This window comes from Grampus griseus, assembly GCF_964374135.1.
Source record: "Grampus griseus genome assembly, chromosome: 2".
NCBI lineage: Eukaryota > Metazoa > Chordata > Mammalia > Artiodactyla > Delphinidae > Grampus > Grampus griseus.
This window is the reverse complement of record NC_139018.1, coordinates 27,870,321-27,894,051: the sequence shown is the minus strand read 5'-3', so window position 1 is coordinate 27,894,051 and position 23,731 is coordinate 27,870,321. Positions and strand designations below refer to the sequence as shown.

The following is a 23,731-nucleotide window of genomic DNA, read 5'->3' as shown; positions in this document are numbered from 1 at the left end:
TTCGCCTGCCAATGCAGAGGACACAGGTTCAAGCCCTGGTGCAGGAAGATCCCACATGCCGCGGAGCAACTAAGCCCATGTGCCACAACTACTGAGCCTGTGCTTTACAGCCTGTGAGCCACAACTACTGAGTCCACGTGCCACAACTACTGAAGCCCGCGTGCCTACAGCCCGTGCTCCGCAACAAGAGAAGCCACCGCAATGAGAAGCCCGCACACCGCAATGAAGAGCAGGCCCCACTCGCGGCAACTAGAGAAAGTCCATGCGCAGCAACGAAGACCCAACGCAGCCAAAAATAAATTAATTTTTAAAAATACAATGAACAGATGTTAATAATTCGCATCTCAACACCAACAGGCAAACTGCACTGAAATGAATGCTTCAGGTAAAAGCTCTGAGAAACATGATAACCAATTCCTCAACTATTCAAAGTAACAAAAATTCATATTAAAATCATATGGTGCTGTTTCCAATTCAGGCTAAATGAAAAGACATATAGCTACCATAACTGTTTGGTTTCTAATATCTAAACGATATCACCTCTTTCTATTAAACCATAATTTGTAGTACAGGCTTCAAGAGTCCCTTCAGGAAAATGTCATGGTGACATAACACCATATCAAGTCTCAGGCATGCTCACACATACCCACACACTGCAATAAGGTTAAACAACCTCAAAACTTTGGAAACTGCTATACAAAAGAATATCAGTGAAGGCTAAGCATTCATAAACCCTTCAAAAGGCAAAGAAACCAAAGAAAGATAACTAAAATCTACACTTAAGCTATTTAATGACTAAAGTCATTTAAAAGGTAAACTGATCCATTAAGGTCATAAAATTTGATCTGTTATATGGTATGTTACAGTGTTAAATAAATATTACACAACACTACTCTGACCTGAACCACTACCAGAAAGATGAACAAGTAGAATAATTCCTCTAAAATATTTCAATTTGCATATCTGTTCAACCACCTACCATAATTTATCTGTAGACAAGTCTTTCTCCAATACAGGCCTGAACTTTTTAAGAGTAACCAGCACATTGCCTGGAGCAGAATGGGCCCCCAATAAATGCCTTCTGAATGAATGAACATGCAACGGTAATGTACTTCTGAGGTATCCTTACGAACCAATTCAATATCGATACCTTAGGAGTAGGGAATGCTATACACATATGCTACCATATTTAGAGGCAGTCAAGCTAACTGAAAAATAACTAACAGCAACTAACGTTTGTTGGGAGAAAAACTCGTATCACATGAGACATAAAAATAAGTGTAAAAACTGTAACTTGAAAAGGAAGAAAATATCTGTGAATTTTTTTTTCTCTTAATGGCCACAAAAGTGAATCTACCTCTAACTTTCTAACATTGAAATACAAGATGTTGGAATCTTTCATCATCCAAAATTTTATATAGAAATTTGTTAACAACTTAACATTAGTAAGTTAGACCAATTAGTGAATGGAATGAAGTCCAAGCCCAATTATGTGTTCAAACTGTGGGTCGACTGCCTTGAACAATTCTTTCTCTTCAAGACTGCAGAAAAGTACAAAACAACCTCTTGACTGCTGAGAAGGACTAAAATTATTTCTTTTTCTCACAAGTATGTAATCAAAAGCAATTACTTTCTGCTCCCACCCAACACAAAACACCATCTCCCCCTCCCATCACCATCAAAATATGCTATAGAATATCAGAGTACTTTAATCTTAGACCATAAGAATCTCAGATTGCAACAAGATTACAATGCAACAAAACATATTTTTCTAAGTATGGTCTCATCCCCCATGGTGTTCCTACATTAATTTAGCTCCCTATCAAGTTTTAACAATCAAGGAAATCAGAAAAGTCTCAGAATAGATATTACAAACTGCTTTTTTTTTAATGTATTATTGTTTGTGGATTCCAAAATTCAGGGTACACATTACCAAGGGAGTGTTTTTCTGTCAATGCCTGAATTTAAATGCAAATGACTATTTAATTATATGCAATTTTTCCTCTGAACCTATATATAACACTAATCAGTCTCCAAATGTTTAAAATAAACACACCAATCATGTTTACTTAAGAAGCTAATTGCCTAATCACCAAGAGGTTCTAATGCATTGAAAAAGTGGTGGCTATCATATCACCATGACAGCTTGGCAGAAAGGCTGTTCCCGAAAGATTAGGAACTTCTAGTAACCACAAATGGGGTAAAGCAAGAGGCACATACAGTATCTGTAGATGCTCCCATAATAAAATTATTTCCATATCAAAAATTCAGAGCCTACAGAGTCAGATATGTGCCCCACAAAGCTATCTAAATGCACGCGTGCCTAAAAGGGGAAGCAGAAGTAGGAAGAAAACTGTCTACTCAAATCAACACAAGAAATCACCCTGCAATTGAGCTTTTCAAGAACTGAAAACGTAATAAAGTTTTTGAGGTTATCAACACATTCAAGTTCCAAATTGAGCAACTATATTAAAATACACAATTGGCATACTCTGACAGAAGACACACAACGATAACAGAAAACACTTTAATAGGGTTTAGTCGTGCTAGGAACTTCATCAACTAATTTAGTCTTGATTACATCCCTGTAAGACAGATACTATTCATTTTACAGGTAAAGAATCTGAAGCACAGATAAAATCACCCAATTACAAACAACTAGTAAGAGGCAGAACAGGGATTTTTAGTTCCACCAGTTAGGCTCCAAATTTCATGTTAATATACTATATTTCATAGTAAGGCTTATGCTGCAATGGTCAGCTTTTTTTTTTTTTTAACCTCATAACCTTTTTGGATTTCAAACACTAGGACAGCTTTGTGCAGTAAGTTAAGTACAGACTTTGGAATCAAACAGACCCAAACAAACCCCTGAACAAAGTCTGAGCCTCAGCTTCCCCATATGTAAAAAGAGGGTACTGAAGTTATTGTGAAGGTCAAAGAAGGTAATATAATTAAAGTGCCAAATACAGTATGTAAGATCAGGGTTCTTAACTTAAAGCGCAGACACCTAGAGGGTTCACGGATGGGCTTCAGAGTCCAAGAGTCTCATAATTGTATGGCAAATGTTGTATGTGTACCCATTTGTTAAAGAATAGTCCGTGGATCTCCGAAAGGTTAAGAACCACCAGAGTACCTAGGAGGTACTCAAAAAATGGAAGCTATCTTTCCCTTTTTGTTCTCAAAAACTCTACCTTTTCCATTAAAGATGACACACCAAGCCTTCACAATACATGTTAATTATTTCCCAACATTTTCCTGGCTTGGTAACTAGTACCATATGCAAGCTTATGCCTCAATTTTCTAGAGACAATCTAAAGAAGGCCCTCAAACGCTGCTCCATCCCTCGCTTCACCGAGATGAATACACGGTAATCACTCGGGGGAGAATCATGAGGATCGTCCACCTGGCTACACCAGGCACAATGCCGGCTGGGAGAACCAAGTAGGAACCAGAGCCTCCGAGTAGCACGATAAAGACCTGATGCCCCAGCGCTGAAGGATGAGGAGAATGTGTTTCCCCAAGCTACTGGGCAACCCAGAATTTCGTCCCCCCTACCCTTGCGCTACCTCTCTCTGGAACTCTAGTGCAGGCAGGTCCTCTGGGCTCTGCCCCGTGCTGGAGAGATGCAATAGAGAAACATTACCCGAGCAGGGGATGCAGCACGGCGAAGTCCCAGCTCTGCTACCCTGGGAGGCGGCTGCAGCACCAGCAGAAATCCGTCCCTCGATCCTCCCCAAGAAAACCCAGCACAGAACACTGCCAGGGTCGGGAACCGGCTTGGGCTTTTCCGTTGCCCAAAACGGCTTCCGCTTCCGGGCTAGCCTTTGCCGGAAGCGCTATACGGCTGACGCAAAAGTGTCGCGCTGCTGGTGATTCCGGAAGAAACAACAGTGCGGCGTGAACATGGTGAGAGACGAGGGTTCGAGAAGGGGCATTGTCAGACCACGTTTGGGACAGAGATTGAGGGAGTAGCCATTGGCCAAATTTCCAGAATATTCCCCTTGCTTATTTTCATTCTGATCTTAGCTTTTAAGCTGCTTGGAGTGGTGTCTGTTATGCTCTAGCGAGTGGGGAGAGCGCTGGGTTGAGGCAGCTAGAATAAGAAGAGTTGCGTATTTGAGGGAAGAGGGGTGTGGACAAAAGAAAAGGAACTCAAGAAGATGCAATGTACTTTCAACTCTTTTAACTCTAAAATTTTTGTTTTAAGGGGAAACAAAAGAAAACACGGAAGTATGCGACCATGAAGCGAATGCTTAGTCTCAGAGATCAGAGGCTGTGAGTGTCTGGAATCAACTGGGTTCATAGACTGCCCGGAGATATAGAAGTCACGAGGGGATAAGTAGTAAAAGTTTTTGTTGTTGTTTTGTGTTTAGTTTTGATATTATTGTGTCTTGGATTTATATAGCATAGGGTAATAAAGTATAACAGTCACTTAGCTGATGAGCAAGTACACTGGTGAATGGGATGGGAATTCATCATCGCTTAAGTGTTCAATTTGTACCACCGTTTTTATATACTGTATCTGCCATATCACATTTAAGCCTCCTAACAATTCTGTGAGGTAGGTAGGATTATCTCTATGTTCTTGCCGTTACACTGCACATTCCCCGGGAAAAAAAGGTTTGTTATAATTTTTGAAAGGCAGTGAGGTCAGAGACCATGGCTGTACCAGCACCTGAAAACTCAAGTATTTTTGAAAGAAAAAATGGGAAAATACATAGATGTCTCCACTTTATAAATCTTATAAGAAGATTTATGACTGTGGAAGAAGAGAGTAGAATGATATTCCCTATTATAAGGAGGAACTAAACAGCTTGCCTGCTTCAGTGAACAATGGACTGAGTTATTAAATAAGGACTAGACTTCACTGTTTCTGAGCCTTAGAACAAAGGAGTGAGTGGTTGTTAGAGCCTTCATTTGTTATTAAATTGTATTCTTGGCCTTTAGTCTGTATTTATTATGTAATTTTAAGGAAATTTGCCCCACTAATAATATTCTGTTTCTAGTTAAAGTTAAATTTTGTATATATATTGTCACATTTTAGCGCTTTTTAAGAGACATGTAGGGGAACCCTTTTCCTCCTGCTGTTGAAGCATCTCAGTCTTTAGAAGATAAATGTCAGCCTGTTTACCCACTGCTTGGAAGTGGATTTTGATCCTTGATATGAGAGCTTCTGACTAAGAACGAAATAATAATCTAACCAACATTTATTTATCCATTAACAATTTTTATGGATTATTAGCTAATGGTTTTAAAATTTAATTATGTTTTACTGATTAATTCCAGGCTATTTCCCACATAGTTATTCGTGCTCAAAAAGTGTATGCTGATATTAATATAATGAAGTCACGAAGTAGAATTTCCTTTATAGACAAAAAAAAAGAAGAAACTTAATTTTCACGAGGTTATAACTGCTATGGTTTTTTCTTCTCTCCTACATTGAATTTACTTGTTTTTTTTCCTAGTAAAGAAAAGGATAGATTAAAACCGAAAAAGAAAGAAAAGAAAGATCCCAGTGCACTCAAGGAAAGAGAAGTGTGAGTAATCAAAAATTTCAAGTTTTCCTTTAAAACTAGAAGAAAGATTCTAAAACTGTAGACCTCATAGAAATTCAGGCTTTCCCTGAACTGATTTGCTCAGTCATTTGTCTGTCTGGCACAACTATACAAATGAAGCTATGCAAATGAAAGTGTTATTGATGAGTATATACCAATTCTAATGGTTTGAAGGTTTTTGGACTTCATAGAGCAGTAAAATTTTCCCTAAAATCCTGGGAATTAAATCTAGGATCATTTGTTTTTCTTTGCCAAGAATCTTTCAAAAGAAATAATTGCCTTTGTTTTAACATACCAGCATTTCATAAAAGAGAGAATGTGTCACCAAAAAGTAGTGAGGGCATATTTTCAGGATAAAGGTCATTCCTTTTAAATAAATACACTTAACTTTATGAAACCTCATCACATTTTTCTTATTTTTCTTATTTGCTCTAGATTGGTGATGGATATATCATCACAGGATTTATTAGGATTTATTTCCAAAGAAAGGAAAAAGGAACAAACTGTTCCAAGCAGAGACTTCTTTTTTTTGTTTTTACCAAATATCAGTGTAGACATTACTTTGTGTTTTGTTTCTTTTTCCTTCAGCCCCCAACACCCTTCCTGCTTATTCTTCCAATATAACACACAGCTGGGCCCACCTTACCACATCCTGGTCGATACCAACTTTATCAACTTTTCCATTAAAGCCAAACTGGACTTAGTGCAGTCAATGATGGACTGTCTGTATGCCAAGTGTGAGTATCAGACCTTTCCATTTCTGTGACATTTGTACAGAATAATCATACTTATCCAAATACATGAAAAGAGGGGAATGGGGTTCTAGTTTAACTGAATTGCTGGCTATTTAATTTGCTCACCATAGCAATGACCATTTTCAGTGAATTGAAATATAATGCTGGGACTTCCCTGGTGGTCCAGTGGTTAAGACTCTGCGCCCTCCCAATGCAGGGGGCCTAGGTTCGATCCCTGGTCAGGAAACTAGTTCTCGCATGCTGCAACTAAGAGCCTGTGTGCCGCAACTAAAGAGTCCACATGCCGCAACTAAAAGATACCACATGCCTCAACTAAAGATCCCACAGGCCACAACGAAGACCCCACGTGCTGTAACTAAGACCCAACGCAGCCAAATAAATAAATAAATTTTAAGAAAAAAAGGACTGAAAAGAAATATGCCAAAAAATGTTAAAAAAAAAAAAAGACATTTATGAAAAAACAGAAATATACGGGCTTCCCTAGTGGTGCAGTGGTTGAGCGTCTACCTGCCGATGCAGGGGACACGGGTTCGTGCCCCAGTCTGGGAAGATCCCATGTGCCGCGGAGCGGCTGGGCCCATGAGCCATGGCCGCTGAGCCTGCACGGCCACAGCAGTGAGAGGCCTGCATACCACAAAAACAAACAAAAAACCCACAGAAATATGATGCAAACTTGACTGGGAATAATTAAACTTTCACAATTCATAAAACACTTAGCATGCTTTGACCATCATTATAGACATCAATTTAGAAAAAAAATAGGTGGGGAATTTTCTGTTTTAGGATTTTAAAACAGATTTTAAAATTCTGGATAAATGAAAATTTATTTCACTTCTCACTATTTATTTATTTATTTATTTATTTACATTAAGTAGGAAACATCCTCCATTCCACTCCAATGTGGAAAAGCTAAATAAGACATTTTGCCATTTACAATCAGAGAACCAGAAATGATGATGGTCAACTATTCTTAAGTTTATTCAGTGTGATGTTTATTTGTACCACAAAGGATCTAAGGTAGTTTATTTACACGTAGGTATGCAATTTACCATTAATAGATTTCCCTTGTGTGTTTGGGTATCTCTTCCTTCAAATGATCTTCTCTTCCTACCATGAGAAGGAAAAAAAAATTTAGGCCAAGGACAAGGGAATAACTTCCTAATAGATCTGTTGCGTATTGTGGTGACTTTATATATTTTCCAGTCATCTAGTTGAAGGTACAAATGAAAATTAGACTTTAACTTGTCTGTAAAGAATAAATTATTGGAATCAAAGGAAAAAATGCGCACCTCCGTCTTTAACATTTAAAAGGTACTATATGATGAACATTTACAGAATGAAAGTAATGTGAATGTTGTTTATTGATTTATTAAAATTAGCAAGATCGGGGGGCCTTCCTTGGTGGTGCAGTGGCTGAGAATCCGCCTGCCAATGCAGGGAACATGGGTTTGAGCCCTGGTCCGGAAGGATCCCACATGCCGCAGAGCAACTAAGCCCATGTGCCACAACTACTGAGCCTGTACTCTAGAGCCCGCGAGCCACAACTACTGAGCCTGAGTACCACAGATACTGAAGCCTATGCGCCTAGAGCCAGCGCTCCACAGCAAGAGAAGCCACCACAATGAGAAACCTGCGCACTGCAACGGAGAGTAGCCCCTGCTCGCCACAACTAGAGAAAGCCCGGGTGCAGCAACAAAGACCCAATGCAGCCATAAATAAATAAATATTTAAATATTTAAAAAATTAAAAAAAATAAAATTGGGAAGATGGGATAAGGCATGTGTGATGAGTAAGAGAGGTAAATAATTTAAATGCCTAAAATTAATAAATATAAAAAGTAACTGCACACTATAAAACTCTTAGAGGAAAACATAGGCAGAACATACTACGACATAAATCACAGCAAGATCCTTTTTGACCCACCTCCTAGAGAAATGGAAATAAAAATAAACAAATGGGACCTAATGAAACTTAAAAGCTTTTGCACAGCAAAGGAAAACATAAACAAGACGAAAAGACAGCCCTCAGAATGGGAGAAAATATTTGCAAATGAAGCAACTGACAAAAGATTAATCTCCAAAATATACAAGCAGCTCATGCAGCTCAATATCAAAAAAACAAACAACCCAGTCCAAAAATGGACAGTAGACCTAAATAGACATTTCTCCAAAGAAGATATACAGATTGCCAACAAACACATGAAAGGATGCTCAACATCACTAATCATTAGAGAAATGCAAATCAAAACTGCAATGAGATATGATCTCACACCAGTCAAAATGGCCATCATCAAAAAATCTAGAAACAATAAATGCTGGAGAGGGTGTGGAGAAAAGGGAACCCTCTTGCACTGTTGGTAGGAATGTAAATTGATACAGCCACTATGGAGAGCAGTATGGAGGTTCCTTATAAAACTAAAAATAGAACTACCATATGACCCAGCAATCCCACTACTGGGCATATACCCTGAGAAAACCATAATTCAAAAAGAGTCATGTACCACAGTGTTCATTGCAGCACTATTTACAATAGCCAGGACATGGAAGCAACCTAAGTGTCCATCAACAGATGAATGGATAAAGAAGATGTGGCACATATATACAATGGAATATTACTCAGCCATAAAAAGAAATGAAATTGAGTTATTTGTAGTGAGGTGGATGGACCTAGAGTCTGTCATACAGAGTGAAGTAAGTCAGAAAGAGAAAAACAAATACCATATGCTAACACATATATATGGAATCTAAAAAAAATTAAATGGTTCTGAAGAACCTAGTGGCAGGACAGGAATAAAGACGCAAATGTAGAGAATGGACTTGAGGACACGGGGAGGGGGAAGGGTAAACTGGGATTAAGTGAGAGAGTGGCTTGGACATATGTACACTGCCAAATGTAAAATAGATAGCTAGTGGGAAGCAGCCACATAGCACAGGGAGATCAGCTCGGTGCTCTGTGTCCACCTAGAGGGGTGGGATAGGGAGGGTGGGAGGGAGACGCAAGAGGGAGGAGATATGGGGATATGTGTATATGTATAGCTGATTCACTTTGTTATAAAGCAGAAACTAGCACACCATTGTAGAGCAATTATACTCCAATAAAGATGTTAAAAAAAAAAGATGCTAGTTACACGTATAAGTTTTAAGGTTTTTTTAGAATTTTTGTTGGGGTGTGGTTGGTTTATAGCGTTGTGTTGGTTTCAGGTGTACAGCAGAGTGAATCAGTTATACATGTACGTATATGCACTCTTATTTAGATTCTTTTCCCATATAGGCCATTATGGAGTATTGAGTTCCCTGTGCTACACGGTAGGTCCTTATCTATTTTATATACAGTAGAGTGTATATGTCAATCCCAATCTCCCAATTTATCCCTCCTCCCCAAGTTTTAAGTTTAAATAAAATATTTAAGGGACTTCCCTGGTGGCGCAGTGGTTAAGAATCTGCCTGCCAATGCAGGGACACAGGTTCGAGCCCTGGTCCGAGAAGATCCCACATGCCGCGGAGCAGCTAAGCCCATGTGCCACAACTACTGAGCCTGCGCTCTAGAGCCCGCGAGCTACAACTACTGAAGCCTGCGCTCCTAGAGCCCATGCTCCACAGCAAGAGAAGCCGTAATAAGAGAAGCCACTGCACTGAGAAGCCCGTGCACCAAAATGAATAGTAGCCCCCGCTCACCGCAACTAGAGAAAGTCCATGCACAGCAACGAAGACCCAACGCAGCCAAAAATAAATAAGTAAATAAGTAAATAATGCTAAAACAAAACAAACGAAAACAAAACAAAAAAAATAAGGCATCTATGTATCTTATTTTAATGATTCACACTTTGACTTCTTGAAATACTGGACACAGAGTTACACACTGATGAGGGACAAAGTTGGTTTAACTGTAAAGTACTGAGCAGACACACAAACCAAACGAGAAGCCATGCTCAGAAAAATAATTTTTAGGCCTCCAAAGATAAAATAACAATCTGACTTTATTGTTCTAGGGTAATGTACTGTATCAGGGACTCCAGTCATTTCAGTGGCACTGTGCCATGCCACCCAGATCATATCTGTCAGGTGGGATTAAGTGGGAACAGAAACTGATCCAATCAAGCTGCCAGTAAATTGACTGAAATTTGAAGGCTGTAATGTAGCAGTGATTTTGGACAGGAACAATGTGAGGAACTAAACATAACAAGACTTGGTCACTCCTGCTATGTCTTTGCAGTAGAGCATTCTATTTTTATGACAGTATGTAAAATCCTATTACATCAAAATTCTGGAACACATGGAACTTCTATAGAAGCATGATGTGTTATCTGCCAACAAGATATTAAACCAAATTCGTCTGGTGTTTTCCGTAAATAATTCCCTACTATTTGCTGGCATCTAGTAAGTATTGACTACGTTTGTGAAAATAGAATTCTAGGAATGACCTATCCTATTTTCTGTGATTTCACTGAAGAAAGAACATATTGTTTTATTTGTATATTTCATCTCAGTAATGTTTTACTATTATAATTCCATGTTAATATGTTATTCTTGGTACCATGAAGTCATAGTATTTTCCAAACTAAGTGATTTGTTATTTCTTTGCAAGTTAGTGGTATATTTCTTTCATAATCTTCATTGTCACCATTAACAATAAATATGAAGTGGCTCTACTACACAGAGTTTAAAGAAGGCTGCTAGAATATATGGTGAGCTGTGTCTGTCATCCAGGAGTTGACCATCTAGATGGAGAGAGGAGATGTCAGTAGATGAAAAGAAGATAATCATAATGCCAGCTGTTTTGAACTATGAATTACTATGTTCTGGTGTTGTGTTAAGTGCTTTTCATAATTATCATAATCCTCACAATAACCTAATATGATGAGTAGTATGTCCCCATTTTACAAATGAGAAAACTAAACAGAAACTTGAAGATTCATTTCTTCATTCGATAATGATCACTTCTTGAGTATCAGATATTATATAATATAGGAATTCAAGAGAGGGTGAGTGCTACTTGATCTGAGCTTCATAGCTTGGTTGGATTTTAGTGAATAGAGAGAGAGAGAGAGAGAGAGAGCATTCCAGGCAAAGGAAAGGACACTCCCAAAGGTTGAAAACATGAGAGCAAATTTGGTGAGAATAGTTGGGCTCAAGTGAGTATAAGTGGGAGAGTGAAGGTGAAACTCAATTCTATCCACAAACATTTCTTAAAGATTGGCAGAAGTGGTTTGGAGACAAATTGTTGAATGCTTTAAGTAAAAAGCTAAGGAGTTTAGACTTTGTTTTACAGGAAGTGGTGAGTCAAAAATCATTTAACATGTGTTTAAATTATGTAAATTATAATAGTAACATGTACATTAAAACTAAACAATACAGGGACTTCCCTGGTGGCACAGTGGTTAAGACCCCATGCTCACAATGCAGGGGGCCTGGGTTTGATCCCTGGTCAGGGAACTAGATCCAACATGCATGCCACAACTAAGAGTTTGCATGCTCAACTAAGGATCCCATGTGCCGCAACTAAGGAGCCTGCCTGCGGCAACGAAGAAGCCCACGTGACACAATTAAGGAGCCAGTGAGCTGCAACTAAGGAGCCCACCTGTTGCAACTAAGACAGTGCAACTAGATAAATAAATAAATACATATTTAAAAAACAAAAACGAAAAACTAAGCAATACAGAACATAAAAAGAATAGGCAAAAGTTCTCCCCCGCATCAGGCCGTGATTTTACTTCCCAGAAATAATCACTGTTAATAGTTTGGGTATTACCTTCCAACCTTTTACAATTAATAAAAATATAGATTTAAACATAATTGGAATTACACTATGCATGCTTTTTGGCCACCTGTTTTTTTTTCACTGAGTAATGTATCATGAACACCTTTCCATGTTAATACATGCTACGAAGACCTTTGTACAGCTTCAAGCATTTCAAAACTTGGATGCACTAAGATGAAAAAAATCTAGAAAATATACATTAACATAACCAATGTTGCAATAAATATCTTCAATTATCTTCCTAAAAAAAAAGTAACTGCATAAGTTTATTATTAACCAAGTTATAAAGGTAACCACCAAGTGAGAAAAACAGCCAATGAATTAAAATAGTCATCTCTATGGATCAGAATTGGTGGGGTGGGAAAAGATCAGGGGATGGTTACTTTTTCATATAGTCCTTTTCGTATTTTTTTTAATCTATGTACATCTAATACTTTATTTTATTTTATTTTATTTATTTATTTTTTTAACCGTACGCGGGCCTCTCACTGTTGTGGCCTCTCCCGTTGCAGAGCACAGGCTCCGGACGCACGGGCTCAGCGGCCATGGCTCATGGGCCCAGCCGCTCCGCGGCATGTGGGATCTTCCCGGACCGGGGCATGAACCCATGTCCCCTGCATCGGCAGGCGGACTCTCAACCACTGTGCCACCAGGGAAGCCCACATCTAATACTTTAATTTTTTAAAAAGCCTCTTAGAAATCATAAAGAGTAGTCTGAAGTTGACGCACTACCATGCCTGTAAAAGTGTACTAGGGTGGCCTGTATGAGGGAAGACACTAATCTTGGTAGACTTCTTGTATTCCTATGGCGTTCCTGCTTCTCCAGGAATGCTGTGACCTATTTATAAATGAAATAGATGGAGGATTCAAGCATGGCCCCTTGGAGGTGAATTGCTTCCCTGACTGTATAGCTCTGCCACTATTATCTAAATGGTTATTGTTTAGGGGAATTCTCTGGCCATCCAATGGTTAGGACTCGGCACTTTCACTCTACTGCTGAGGGCGCAGGTTCAGTCCTTGGTCAGGGAACCAAGATCCCACAAGCGCGTAGTGTGGCCATAAAAAAAAAAAAGAAAAAAAGATGATTGTTTAGGATAGCTTTAGTCCTATAGTTAGGTTCTTCTGCAGATATGGATACCATAGAGTATAGCTATAATGCATACAGCTAAATGTTCTCATGGTGCCTTTTCCAAAAACAAGCTTATTAAGGAAAATACCGCTTTCTGTGTAACATAATACCTCAAAGTAAAGTCTGAAGAAACATTCTGCTACAGTACAAATTCAGTTACGTAGGAGATTCCTTAACTGTTTTAAGCTCTGCTTATTTAATTTTTCTTCACTTGCCTTTATTTATAAAAGAATGCCTTTATCTTCCTCTTGCCTTGGAGAGGCCCCTTTGACCTTTTCATAGCTCCTTGCATGAAAGGAGCTATGGGTCCCTTGCATTTGATATTCTAACAAAGGAGCATGGTTAGCTACCCATGAGCTTTCTTTTCTGCCCATGAGTCCTCTTTGTAGTCATCTTCCTGAGCCTGCTTCCCTGCTCCTGATGCAAGCCCTTGCTTCAGTGCTACATGGCTCTGAAATTGATCCTTTTAAGACATGTATTGCCCTGTGATTCCATGACTGTCTGCTCTTCCTGACTTCTTCTTTCCTCCATTTTACAACTGCTTTTTCTTCTGGGCATTGTATTTTAGTTTAAGATTTTTTAACTTTGTTTGCTTTCAAGAGTGTTAATGTATTTGTAAAAAGAAAATCTAGCATAAAGAAAATGAAAGTTCCCTATAAAGCTTTTCCTCAGAAAGGGGCAGCTTTTAAAAATTCATATACAGTTTCTGTGGCGTAGAGGTTACTTTTGTTTATTAATGAGAATAGATCATGCATTATTTACTTTTTTATCTTCATGCTTTTTTGAAAAAAAAAGCAGCTTTAAGATCTAGTTCACATACCATATAAGTCACTCATTTAAGATATATGAGTCAGGGAATTCCCTGGTGGTCCAGTGGTTAGGGCTCTGCACTCTCACTGCCGAGGGCCCAGGTTCAATCCCTGGTCGGGGAACTAAAATTCCACAAAAAAATAAATAAATAAAATATATGATTCAGTGGCTTTTAGTGTATTCATAGTCAATTTTAGAACATTTTCATTATGTGAAAAGAAACTGAGCTCCTTAGCCATCATCCCCCAACCCTTCCTATTCCCCCCAACCCCCCGCCCCACCCTGCCGCACATAGGCAACCATTAATTTGCTTTCTCTCTATAGATTTGCCTATTTTGGACATTTCGTTAAAATGGGGTCACATATTTTTGGTCCTCTTTCATTTTAGTGTAATGTTCTCAAGGGTCATTCATGTTAAAGCATGAATCAGTATATCGTTTCTTTTTGCTACCAAATAATATTCCATTGTATCGCATTGTATGGATAGATCACGTCTTAGTTATCTATTTCTCCTTCCTTTTTACATTGAACAAATACATCTTGAACATTTTTCTGTGCCAATATATATAGATGGGCCTTATTCTTTTTTTCACTTATAGTATTCTTTATTTTTTTTTGTTGAAGTATAGTTGATTTACAACGTCGTGTTGATTTCTGCTGTACAGCAGAGTGACTCAGTTGTACACATATATACATTCTTTTTTATATTCTTTTCCATTATGGTTTATCCCAGGATATTGAATATAGTTCCCTGTGCTATACAGGGAAGGACCTTGTTGTTTATCCATTCTCTATGTAATAGTTTGCATCTACTAACCCCAAACTCCCAGTCCATTCCTCCCCCACCCCACTACAAGTATTCTGTTGTTTAAATATGTCGTTTTTAAAGACTAGACATTTGGATTATTTCCAGTTTTTACCCTATTATAAACAAAGCTGTAGTGAATATCTTTGTGAATGTGTCTCTGTGTTAGGGTGGAATATTTCTTTTGAATACATTTTCTAGAAGCCATATTGCAATATCAAGGGAGTATATATTTTTAAATTTTAATAGGTATTGCAAAATTGCCCTCAAATAGTTATACAAATTTATACACCTACTTACAATGTGAGGATACCTATTTCTTCAAATATTGGGTGTTTTCATCTGTTTAATTTTTGCCATCCTAATAGGTAGAAAGTATAATCTTGTCTCAATGTATATCTCTTTAACTAGGAGTGAAATTGAGCATTTTTATGTTGATTGACCATTTGTATGTCTTCTGCTATGAACTGAAATGTAGCCTGGTGGTTAAGAACCCACTCTGAAGCCTGACAGTCTCAGTTCAAACCTTGGCTTCACCTTTTGCTGTCTAGTTACTTCATTGTACTTCAGGTTCCTCATCTATAAAATGGGAATAATAATAACAATGCTACCTGATAGGAATTGTTCTTAAGAGTAAACGAGATAATCCTTGTGCTTAGCACAGTGTCTGGCAAATAACACATAATTCCAAGCTATTATTTTTTTAACATCTTTATTGGAATGTAATTGCTTTAAAATGTTGTGATAGTTTCTGCTGTATAACAAGGTGAATCAGCTATACATATACATACATCCCCATATCTCCTCCCTCTTACATCTACCTCCCACCTTCCTTTTTTTTTTTAACATCTTTATTGGAGTATAATTGCTTTACAATGGTGTGTTAGTTTCTGCTTTATAACAAAGTGAATCAGTTATACATATACATATGTTCCCATATCTCTTCCCACTTGCATCTCCCTCCCTCTCACCCTCCATATCCCACCCCTCTGAAGTCAGGCAGCCTGATTGTTCCAGCTCCATTTTTTGTTCTCAAGATTGCTTTGGCTATTCGGAGTCTTTTGTGTTTCCATACAAATTGTGACATTTTTTGTTCTAGTTCTGTGAAAAATGCCAGTGGTAGTTTGATAGGGATTGCATTGAATCTGTAGATTGCTTTGGGTAGTAGAGTCATTTTCACAATGTTGATTCTTCCAATCCAAGAACATGGTATATCTCTCCATCTATTTGTATCATCTTTAATTTCTTTCATCAGTGTCTAATAGGTTTCTGCATACAGGTCTTTTGTCTCTTAGGTTTATTCCTAGGTATTTTATTCTTTTTGCTGCAATGGTAAATGAGAGTGTTTCCTTAATTTCACTTTCAGATTTTTCAGCATTAGTGTATAGGAATGCCAGAGATTTCTGTGCGTTAATTTTGTATCCTGCTACTTCACCAAATTCATTGATTAGCTCTAGTAGTTTTCTGGTAGCATCTTTAGGATTCTCTATGTATAGTGTCATGTCATCTGCAAACAATGACAGTTTTACTTCTTCTTTTCCAATTTGGATTCCTTTTATTTCGTTTTCTTCTTTGATTGCTGTGGCTAAAACTTCCAAAACTATGTTGAATAATAGTGGTGAAAGTGGGCAACCTTGTCTTGTTCCTGATCTTAGAGGAAATGGTTTCAGTTTTTCACCATTGAGAACGATGTTGGCTGTGGGTTTGTCATAATATGGCCTTTATTATGTTGAGGAAGGTACCCTCTATGCCTACTTTCTGGAGAGATTTTATCATAAATGGGTGTTGAATTTTGTTGAAAGCTTTTTCTGCATCTAATGAGCTTATCGTATGGTTTTTATTCTTCAATTTGTTAATATGGTGTATCGCATTGATTGATTTACATATATTGAAGAGTCCTTGCATTCCTGGGATAAACCCCACTTGATCGTAGTATATGATCCTTTTAATGTGCTGTTGGATTCTGTTTGCTAGTATCTTGTTGAGGATTTTTGCCTCTATGTTCATCAGTGATACTGGCCTGTAGTTTTCTTTTTTTGTGACATCTTTGTCTGGTTTTGGTGTCAGGGTGATGGTGGCCTCGTAGAATGAGTTTGGGAGCATTCCTCCCTCTGCTATATTTTGGAAGAGTTTGAGAAGGATAAGTGTTAGCTCTTTTCTAAATGTTTGATAGAATTCGCCTGTGAAGCCATCTGGTCCTGGGCTTTTATTCGTTGGAAGATTTTTTAATCACAGCTTTAATTTCAGTGCTTCCAAGCTATTATTATAAAGCTCTTTGTATATTAAGAAAATTTACCCTTTGACAAATGTGTAAAAATGTTTTTTCCAGTTTATTTTTATTTTACTTCAGTATGACTTTTTGTTTGATAGTTGTCAAACAGAAGTTTTATATTTTTATGTGATCAAATTCATATTCTCTGGTTAATTTCACGGTTTCTTTTGGTTCACATTTAAATATTTTGATTCACATTTAAATTTTTTTCCATCTAGAATTTATTTTAATATATAAACAATGACAAGGATCCAGCTCAGTTTTTTTCCCCAGTTATGTTTATGACAGATACTTTATGGAATGTGATGTGGGGTTGGAACAGTTCCCTAGTTTCTTTATAGATAAGGATTTTATTCTTCTCTAGTTCTTACTGTTCACTGTACTGTGCTTATTTTGCTGTCATTTCAAAGACTCTTAACAGGGGAATTCCCTGGTGGTCCAATGGTTAGGACTCTGCACTTCCACTGTTGGGGGCCTCGGTTTGATCCCTGGTCAGGGAACTAAGATCCCTCAAGCCGTGTGGCACGGCAAACAGTAAATACATATACATACATACATACATACATGCGTACATACTCTCAACCGGATATAATTCAGAGAGAGTTAAATCAGTTCCTTTACAAGTTCTGTTAACTAATTTTTTTTTCCTAACAGGTATCCCTTGTATAACTGACTGCGTAATGGCTGAAATTGAGAAATTGGGGCAGAAGTATCGAGTGGCTCTGAGGTAGGAAAGACCTGGTCCAGATTTGTTCTAGCTTGGTGTAATGAAGATTGTTTTGACCCTCCTTCAACTGTTTGCTTTCCGAAGATTTCTTGTCTGATTAGTTTAAATAAAAATCATACAAAATTAGTTAACTATTTATAATGAAGAAAGCAAACATTGGAAGGTTAGAGGTTTTCAAGCTGAAGCTTTTTGAACTAAGTTACTTAGTCATATTGGTTTCATGGGCCTCCATTTAAGTTCCTCTAGATTTTCAATTAGAAAGTGTTTTTCTGTTAGTTTGTTATCTAGTTATCTTCTTCAGAATTTCACATGTAAAGCATTTTGAGTTTACCTAAAGAAGTTTTGAGTTTATCTGGAAAGTGCCCTTGAGTTTACAGCAGTGGTTCCCAAAGTGTGGCTCATGGAACCCTCCCCCACCCCAGGGGTCCTAGAGACCATTGCAGGGAGTTTGCAAAACTGTTTTCATAATAATTCCAAGATGTTGCCTTTGTCACCGTGCTGACATTTGCACTGAATGCAAAAAATGCCAGTGCCTTAGTACAAATCAAGGCAGTGGGCCCAAATAATGCTAGTAGTTTCTGTATTCTTCACTACCACCCACTGGCAGTTGAAAAAAAATGCCAGTCACTTAAGAATATGCTTAACAGAGCAGTAAAATTCATTAACTTCGTTAAATCTCAACCCTGCAGTACACATCAGTATTCTGTGTGGTGAAGTGTGAAGTACGCATAAAGCATTTCTCCTGATGGATGCTCAGTAACCTTTCTGTGGTAATCATTTCATGATGTATGTAAGTTAAATCATAATGCTGTATACCTTTAAACTTACACAGTGCTGTATGTCGATTATATCTCAATGAAACTGGAAGAAGAAGAAAAACATACCAAAGGATGAACGTTGTCTCTATGAAAAGCATTTTTGTGCTTGAGTTGTGAGCTGAACCAGCTTCTTTTTCATGAAATATCATTTTTATGTGAAGAACAACTGGCAAACACTGATTTTTCAGACTTTGGTATTTAGGAAGTATTTTCTCAAAAATCAATGCAATGAACCTGTCACTTCAAGGAAAACAACTTACTCTGTTAGTTACCAATGATAAAAATTGAGCTTTCAAGTGAAAAACTAGAGTTTTGGAAAATCATAAGCTTATCACATTCCCAATACTAAAGACCTTTCTGTTGAGACCAGTGAAGGCATTAATGAATATGATTTTTTTTTTTGTCCTTCCACATTGGTACATACAACTCTACCTCATTTTTTAAAATAGGATAGGGGTACCAAAATGTATTTAACTTTTACCTTGCTGGTGGATAATCAGATTATCTCCAGTTTTCCACTCTTCTAAACTGTGTAGTAGTGACATCCTTGTGCCTATATTCTTGTACATGTGTGTAAGACAACTTTCTAAAAGTAAAATGGTTAGGTTAAAATTGATTTGGTTTTGAATCCTGGCTTTTCCCAGCTGTGTAGCTTTGAACAAATTAATCAATCTCTCTGAATCTGCTTCTTTATCTGTAAAATGGAAATACAATAATTCAGTTTTGTGACAAGTACATGATGTAAGGCACAGCAGCTGTCAGTCAGTAATTCCCTTCTCTCTAAATTGTCTTTCAATTAGAAGATAACTTCAGGAGGAGAGGGGTGTCTTAAAAGCTCCAGATAGATCACATTACTCTTATTTCACTGATTGAGAGTCATAAAGTTATTCAATTGCTTGAATGTTTTCATTAATCCACTTTTATAACCATATAGGATTGCCAAGGATCCAAGATTTGAACGATTACCATGCACACACAAAGGAACCTATGCAGATGACTGCTTAGTACAAAGAGTAACTCAGGTATCATCATTTTTAATATGTACTTTGTGCTATTTAAAAAAAAAAAAGATAAACGTATTTCCTGAATGTTCATGTAAAGTATCTAGGAATATAAATGATAAAAAAAAATTATATAGAATCCCTTCATGTGAAGTGTAGGTGTCCTCATTTACTTGAGAAAATGGATTGGAAGTGTATACTATAACCATAATGGAAAGATCACTGGCTGAGGGAGGATTTCAAATCTTAGCACTTGCATTTATTGGGTGTGTAATTTGGAGCATTTACTGATTCTTTATTCCACAAATCTTCTCTGTGAGATGGTTTAAGTGAGTGAGTATAGACATAATAATGTATCAGATTCCACCTCCCTGTGAATCTAAAGTGAGGTTCCATTTACTCCCTGTGTAGGAATTTTGTTATGTCTAAGTCTCCCAGGATGCTGTTTCACACATACCCTAGAATAAGTAGGTTTTTGATTCTTGTGTTCTGGCTTCCTTGTCAAATACTACAAGGACTTTTGCTACTGATTGCACTTAAAGAGCCTCTCTCTGCTGAGGATAGTCATCTTCATCTGGTGACCACACTGCCGTCCTTTTAGCCACTTCATCCCATGGGTGGGGCCAGCATTTCCCTTAATTTCCCACAGCATGGCTGACACCAATCTGCAACTCTTTATAAAACTCAGTGAGAGATTTGGGTAGGATGGAAGTAAAGTACAATACAAATTAGTTCCAAACTGTAGCTAAATGTTAGTGCTTTTAGAGCTGTTTGATTCAGACTTGTCCTGGAGATCATCCTATTCTGGCTTTAGGGCCAAGGAGGCAGCCTACCCCCACTGCTAGGAGGCCTCAGAGTAAGTCAGCCCCAGAGATGCCACAGACCGCAAAAGTTGTGCCCTCGGATCTAAGGCACTTACTCTACCTTTGTGTAGAGTCTCTAAGGGCGTTTTCCCAAAACCAAGGAATTGTCTGTCACAGATAGGAAAATCCTCTCCACTTATAAGACAAAAACCAATTTGCAGCTTTTAAATAGTTTTTCTATCTTCTCCCCCTCAAGGTTCTTAGAACTACATTCAGCCCAGGCAGCTTATAAATTTGAGCTCCTAGATCATAGTAGCTACTCAACAAATTGGTTTAGCCTTTCCTTTCCTATTTACTGTGAAAATGAATAGTTCTTCAGACTAGCCAGTGGTTGTATCCAGTATCACTGAATGAGCTCTATGTGAACACCCAATGGGTCTCTTCCAGCACAAGTGTTACATTGTGGCCACAGTTGACCGGGACCTTAAACGAAGAATCCGGAAGATCCCTGGAGTTCCCATCATGTACATTTCTAACCATAGGTGAGAACTTTCTCTTAGGGAAGTGATTAAAAGTATATAATTGATATCAATTAAAAATGAGGTCAAGTTATAGAAGGATTTGAAAGAGATTGATGTATCAAATGTTTACATAGTTCTATTTGAAGAAATGAGGCAAAGTAACAAGAACAAAGGCAAAAGATAGAGCTAGGATTAGGAATGAGGCAGACATTCACATTGTTACAGTAAGATCACTAGGAGAAATAGGGAGATGTGTGGCCTTAAATACAAAGCAGTAATTAAAATCAAGCTAATCTTTTTGGCTAGAAATATTTTTTTGAAACCTAGTGCATGTGATTAGCACCTCATCTGGGAAACTAAAAGTTTATTAAAAAAACAAAAGCTGTGGACACCCAGTGCCAGCTGGGCCCCCAGCTGTTGGCAGGTCTGTGAGTCCAGGGAGGCCAGCAACAAAACCACCTAATCAGCCCTCACAGTTGTACTAAATAATAAATAAATGACCACTATTTTAAGCCAAAACAAACAAACAAACAAAAGCTGCTTTTTATCCTTCTTGGATATTCCTATGTCAGTCCTCAGATATTATTGGCCAGCTTTTATCCTGGGACAAACACAACAGAATGGGAAGAATATGGGTGAGGGCCTTGGACTTACCTGGACTCAGAGCCTGGCTCCCCAACTTAACTTTCTCACTTTGAAGAATAAAGATAATATAGTCAGCATTTTGCTGTAAATCATTCATTATGATAGGCCTTTAAAATTTAGTTCCCACTGACAAAAAGGATTCACAACAGGAGGTGAGAGTGATGTAATCAGTAAAGGATGGGTTTTTAAGGTGGGTTCTGGACCCACATTTCTTACCAGTGTTAATTTTTTGTTCTGATCAGGTACAACATTGAGCGGATGCCAGATGATTATGGAGCCCCTCGGTTCTAATTCTTAAAAGACAAATTTCCTCTGCCTTCCTTCAACCAACTTTCTCTTTTGCCAGTTCATTAAACATGCTATAGCATGAATTATTATTCCACTCACCCATTTGCTCTGTAATGAGCTCAGTATGGTTAAATACACTCACTTTTTAATATTTTTGTTGTTGTTGTTGGGTTTGTTTTGTTTTGTTTTGTTTTGTTTTTGCGGTACGCGGGCCTCTCACTGTTGTGGCCTCTCCCGTTGCGGAGCACAGGCTCCGGACGCGCAGGCTCAGTGGCCATGGCTCACGGGCCCAGCCTCTCCGCGGCATGTGGGATCTTCCCGGACTGGGGCACGAACCCGTGTCCCCTGCATCGGCAGGCGGACTCTCAACCACTGCACCACCAGGGAAGCCCCTTTAATGTTGTTTTGAAAATTATATTTTGTGTCATTTTAAAATTTGTTGCATCTTTTTATAAATCAGATAATTGCTCACATAATTTGATGGTCATTTTATATTGATTTACTCAACAAATATTTATTAAGGTGGTACTAGGTATTTAATAAGATATGGTCTTATCCTCAAGATACTCATTTATGATGGAAAAGAGAAACATGTAGATGAATAAATACGGTAAAATAATGATGCTAAGATGAAAGTATGAGGGAGTAGACATACAGGGGGAAAGCATGATTTTTTTCTGCTTGGTTGGAATGGGGAGGGGAGAAAGACCAGAAGCAGTTATGTTTGAGTTAATCTTTAAAAAGAACTAGAAAGAGAAGGTGTCTGTACCCACATCTGAGACTCCAGAAGTAGGAGGTGGGAGGGAGGGGGCTTTATATGACATGCTAAAGGGTTTGGACTTAATCCTAAGGTCAATGGGGAGTTATTAAAACTTTAATTAGGGTGGATAACATAATCAGATTAGATGTTTTACATGATCACAACATAGCTAAGAATGGACAAGTAGCTCATTGAAACAGACTAGAAAGTCCATAAGTAGACCTATATATTTATGGCAATTTGGTATGTTATAAAGCTGGTATTTCAAATCTATGTGAAAAGGAAATTACATTAAAAGCCAAATATTGTGGAGTCATTCCATTAGGGTTAGAATCCTGATTTCACCAGTTAATATCTGTATGAATTGGGCAAACCACATAGCCATTTGATGCCTTCTTTGTTTCCCTTTTTAAATGTTTTGTTTAATCCTCAAAACAACCCCAATAAGATGGGGTTGAATTGAACAGTACCTGTTACAAGTAAGTGTTGTTCAATAAATGTTAGTGATTATTGTATTATAATGACAAGTTGGCTATCCATTTGAAAAAAAAATTAGATTTCTACCTCATATCCTTCACGAGAAAATGTTTCAACTGGATCAAAGTCTAAATATTTTTTAAGCTATGAAAGTATTAGGAAAAAAACAAGAAAAATGTGTATAGGCTCTGAGTAGAATTCTTAAAAGAAGATGAAGAACATAAAAGCCACAAAAGAAAAGATTGCTAAGTGTGGATACATTAAAATTAGATTTCTCTGCAAAACAGCTTCCCCCAAAATTAAGACAAATAACTGACCAGAAGATTTTCCAATGTATATAACAAGGGTATGAGGAAATGGATAGTCATGTAGTGCTGACAAGAATGCAGATAAGTATAACCATTTCAGACAGCAGTTGGGCAGGATCCACTAAAATAAAAATTGCAGATATCGTGTGAGCCCAGTTCTATTTTTTGGTTATTTACAGGTATCATATAGGTGATTTCCTTTAAAATGATCAGTGCATTTGCATCACATGATCAGTGTGATGTAAATGCATGATAAATGTGTAAAAAAAATTCACACGTGTACAAGGAAGTGTATATAGA

The 23,731-nt window shown here is 37.7% G+C and overlaps 2 protein-coding genes across 6 annotated transcripts in view; one reads left to right on the top strand and one right to left on the bottom strand.

The window, feature by feature from the left end:
• The window catches only part of AREL1 (apoptosis resistant E3 ubiquitin protein ligase 1), a 43,676-nt gene extending 39,895 nt beyond the window's left edge, over positions 1 to 3,781 (bottom strand). For all 5 annotated transcript variants that reach the window (XR_014296356.1, XM_082648224.1, XM_082648229.1 and 2 more), the window contains exon 1: positions 3,644 to 3,781. The gene's annotated coding sequence lies outside the window, so the exon portion shown is untranslated. The remainder of the gene's footprint in view (positions 1 to 3,643) is intronic.
• Positions 3,782 to 3,861: 80 nt separating this feature from the next.
• Positions 3,862 to 23,383, top strand: FCF1 (FCF1 rRNA-processing protein). The gene is made up of 8 exons (XM_082649507.1): positions 3,862 to 3,906; positions 4,208 to 4,275; positions 5,466 to 5,537; positions 6,144 to 6,292; positions 17,738 to 17,810; positions 19,563 to 19,650; positions 20,880 to 20,974; positions 21,841 to 23,383. The coding sequence occupies exons 1-8, from the start codon at positions 3,904 to 3,906 to the stop codon at positions 21,887 to 21,889; spliced, it is 597 nt and encodes a 198-aa protein (XP_082505633.1). The 5' UTR covers positions 3,862 to 3,903; the 3' UTR covers positions 21,890 to 23,383.
• Positions 23,384 to 23,731: the final 348 nt, after the last annotated feature.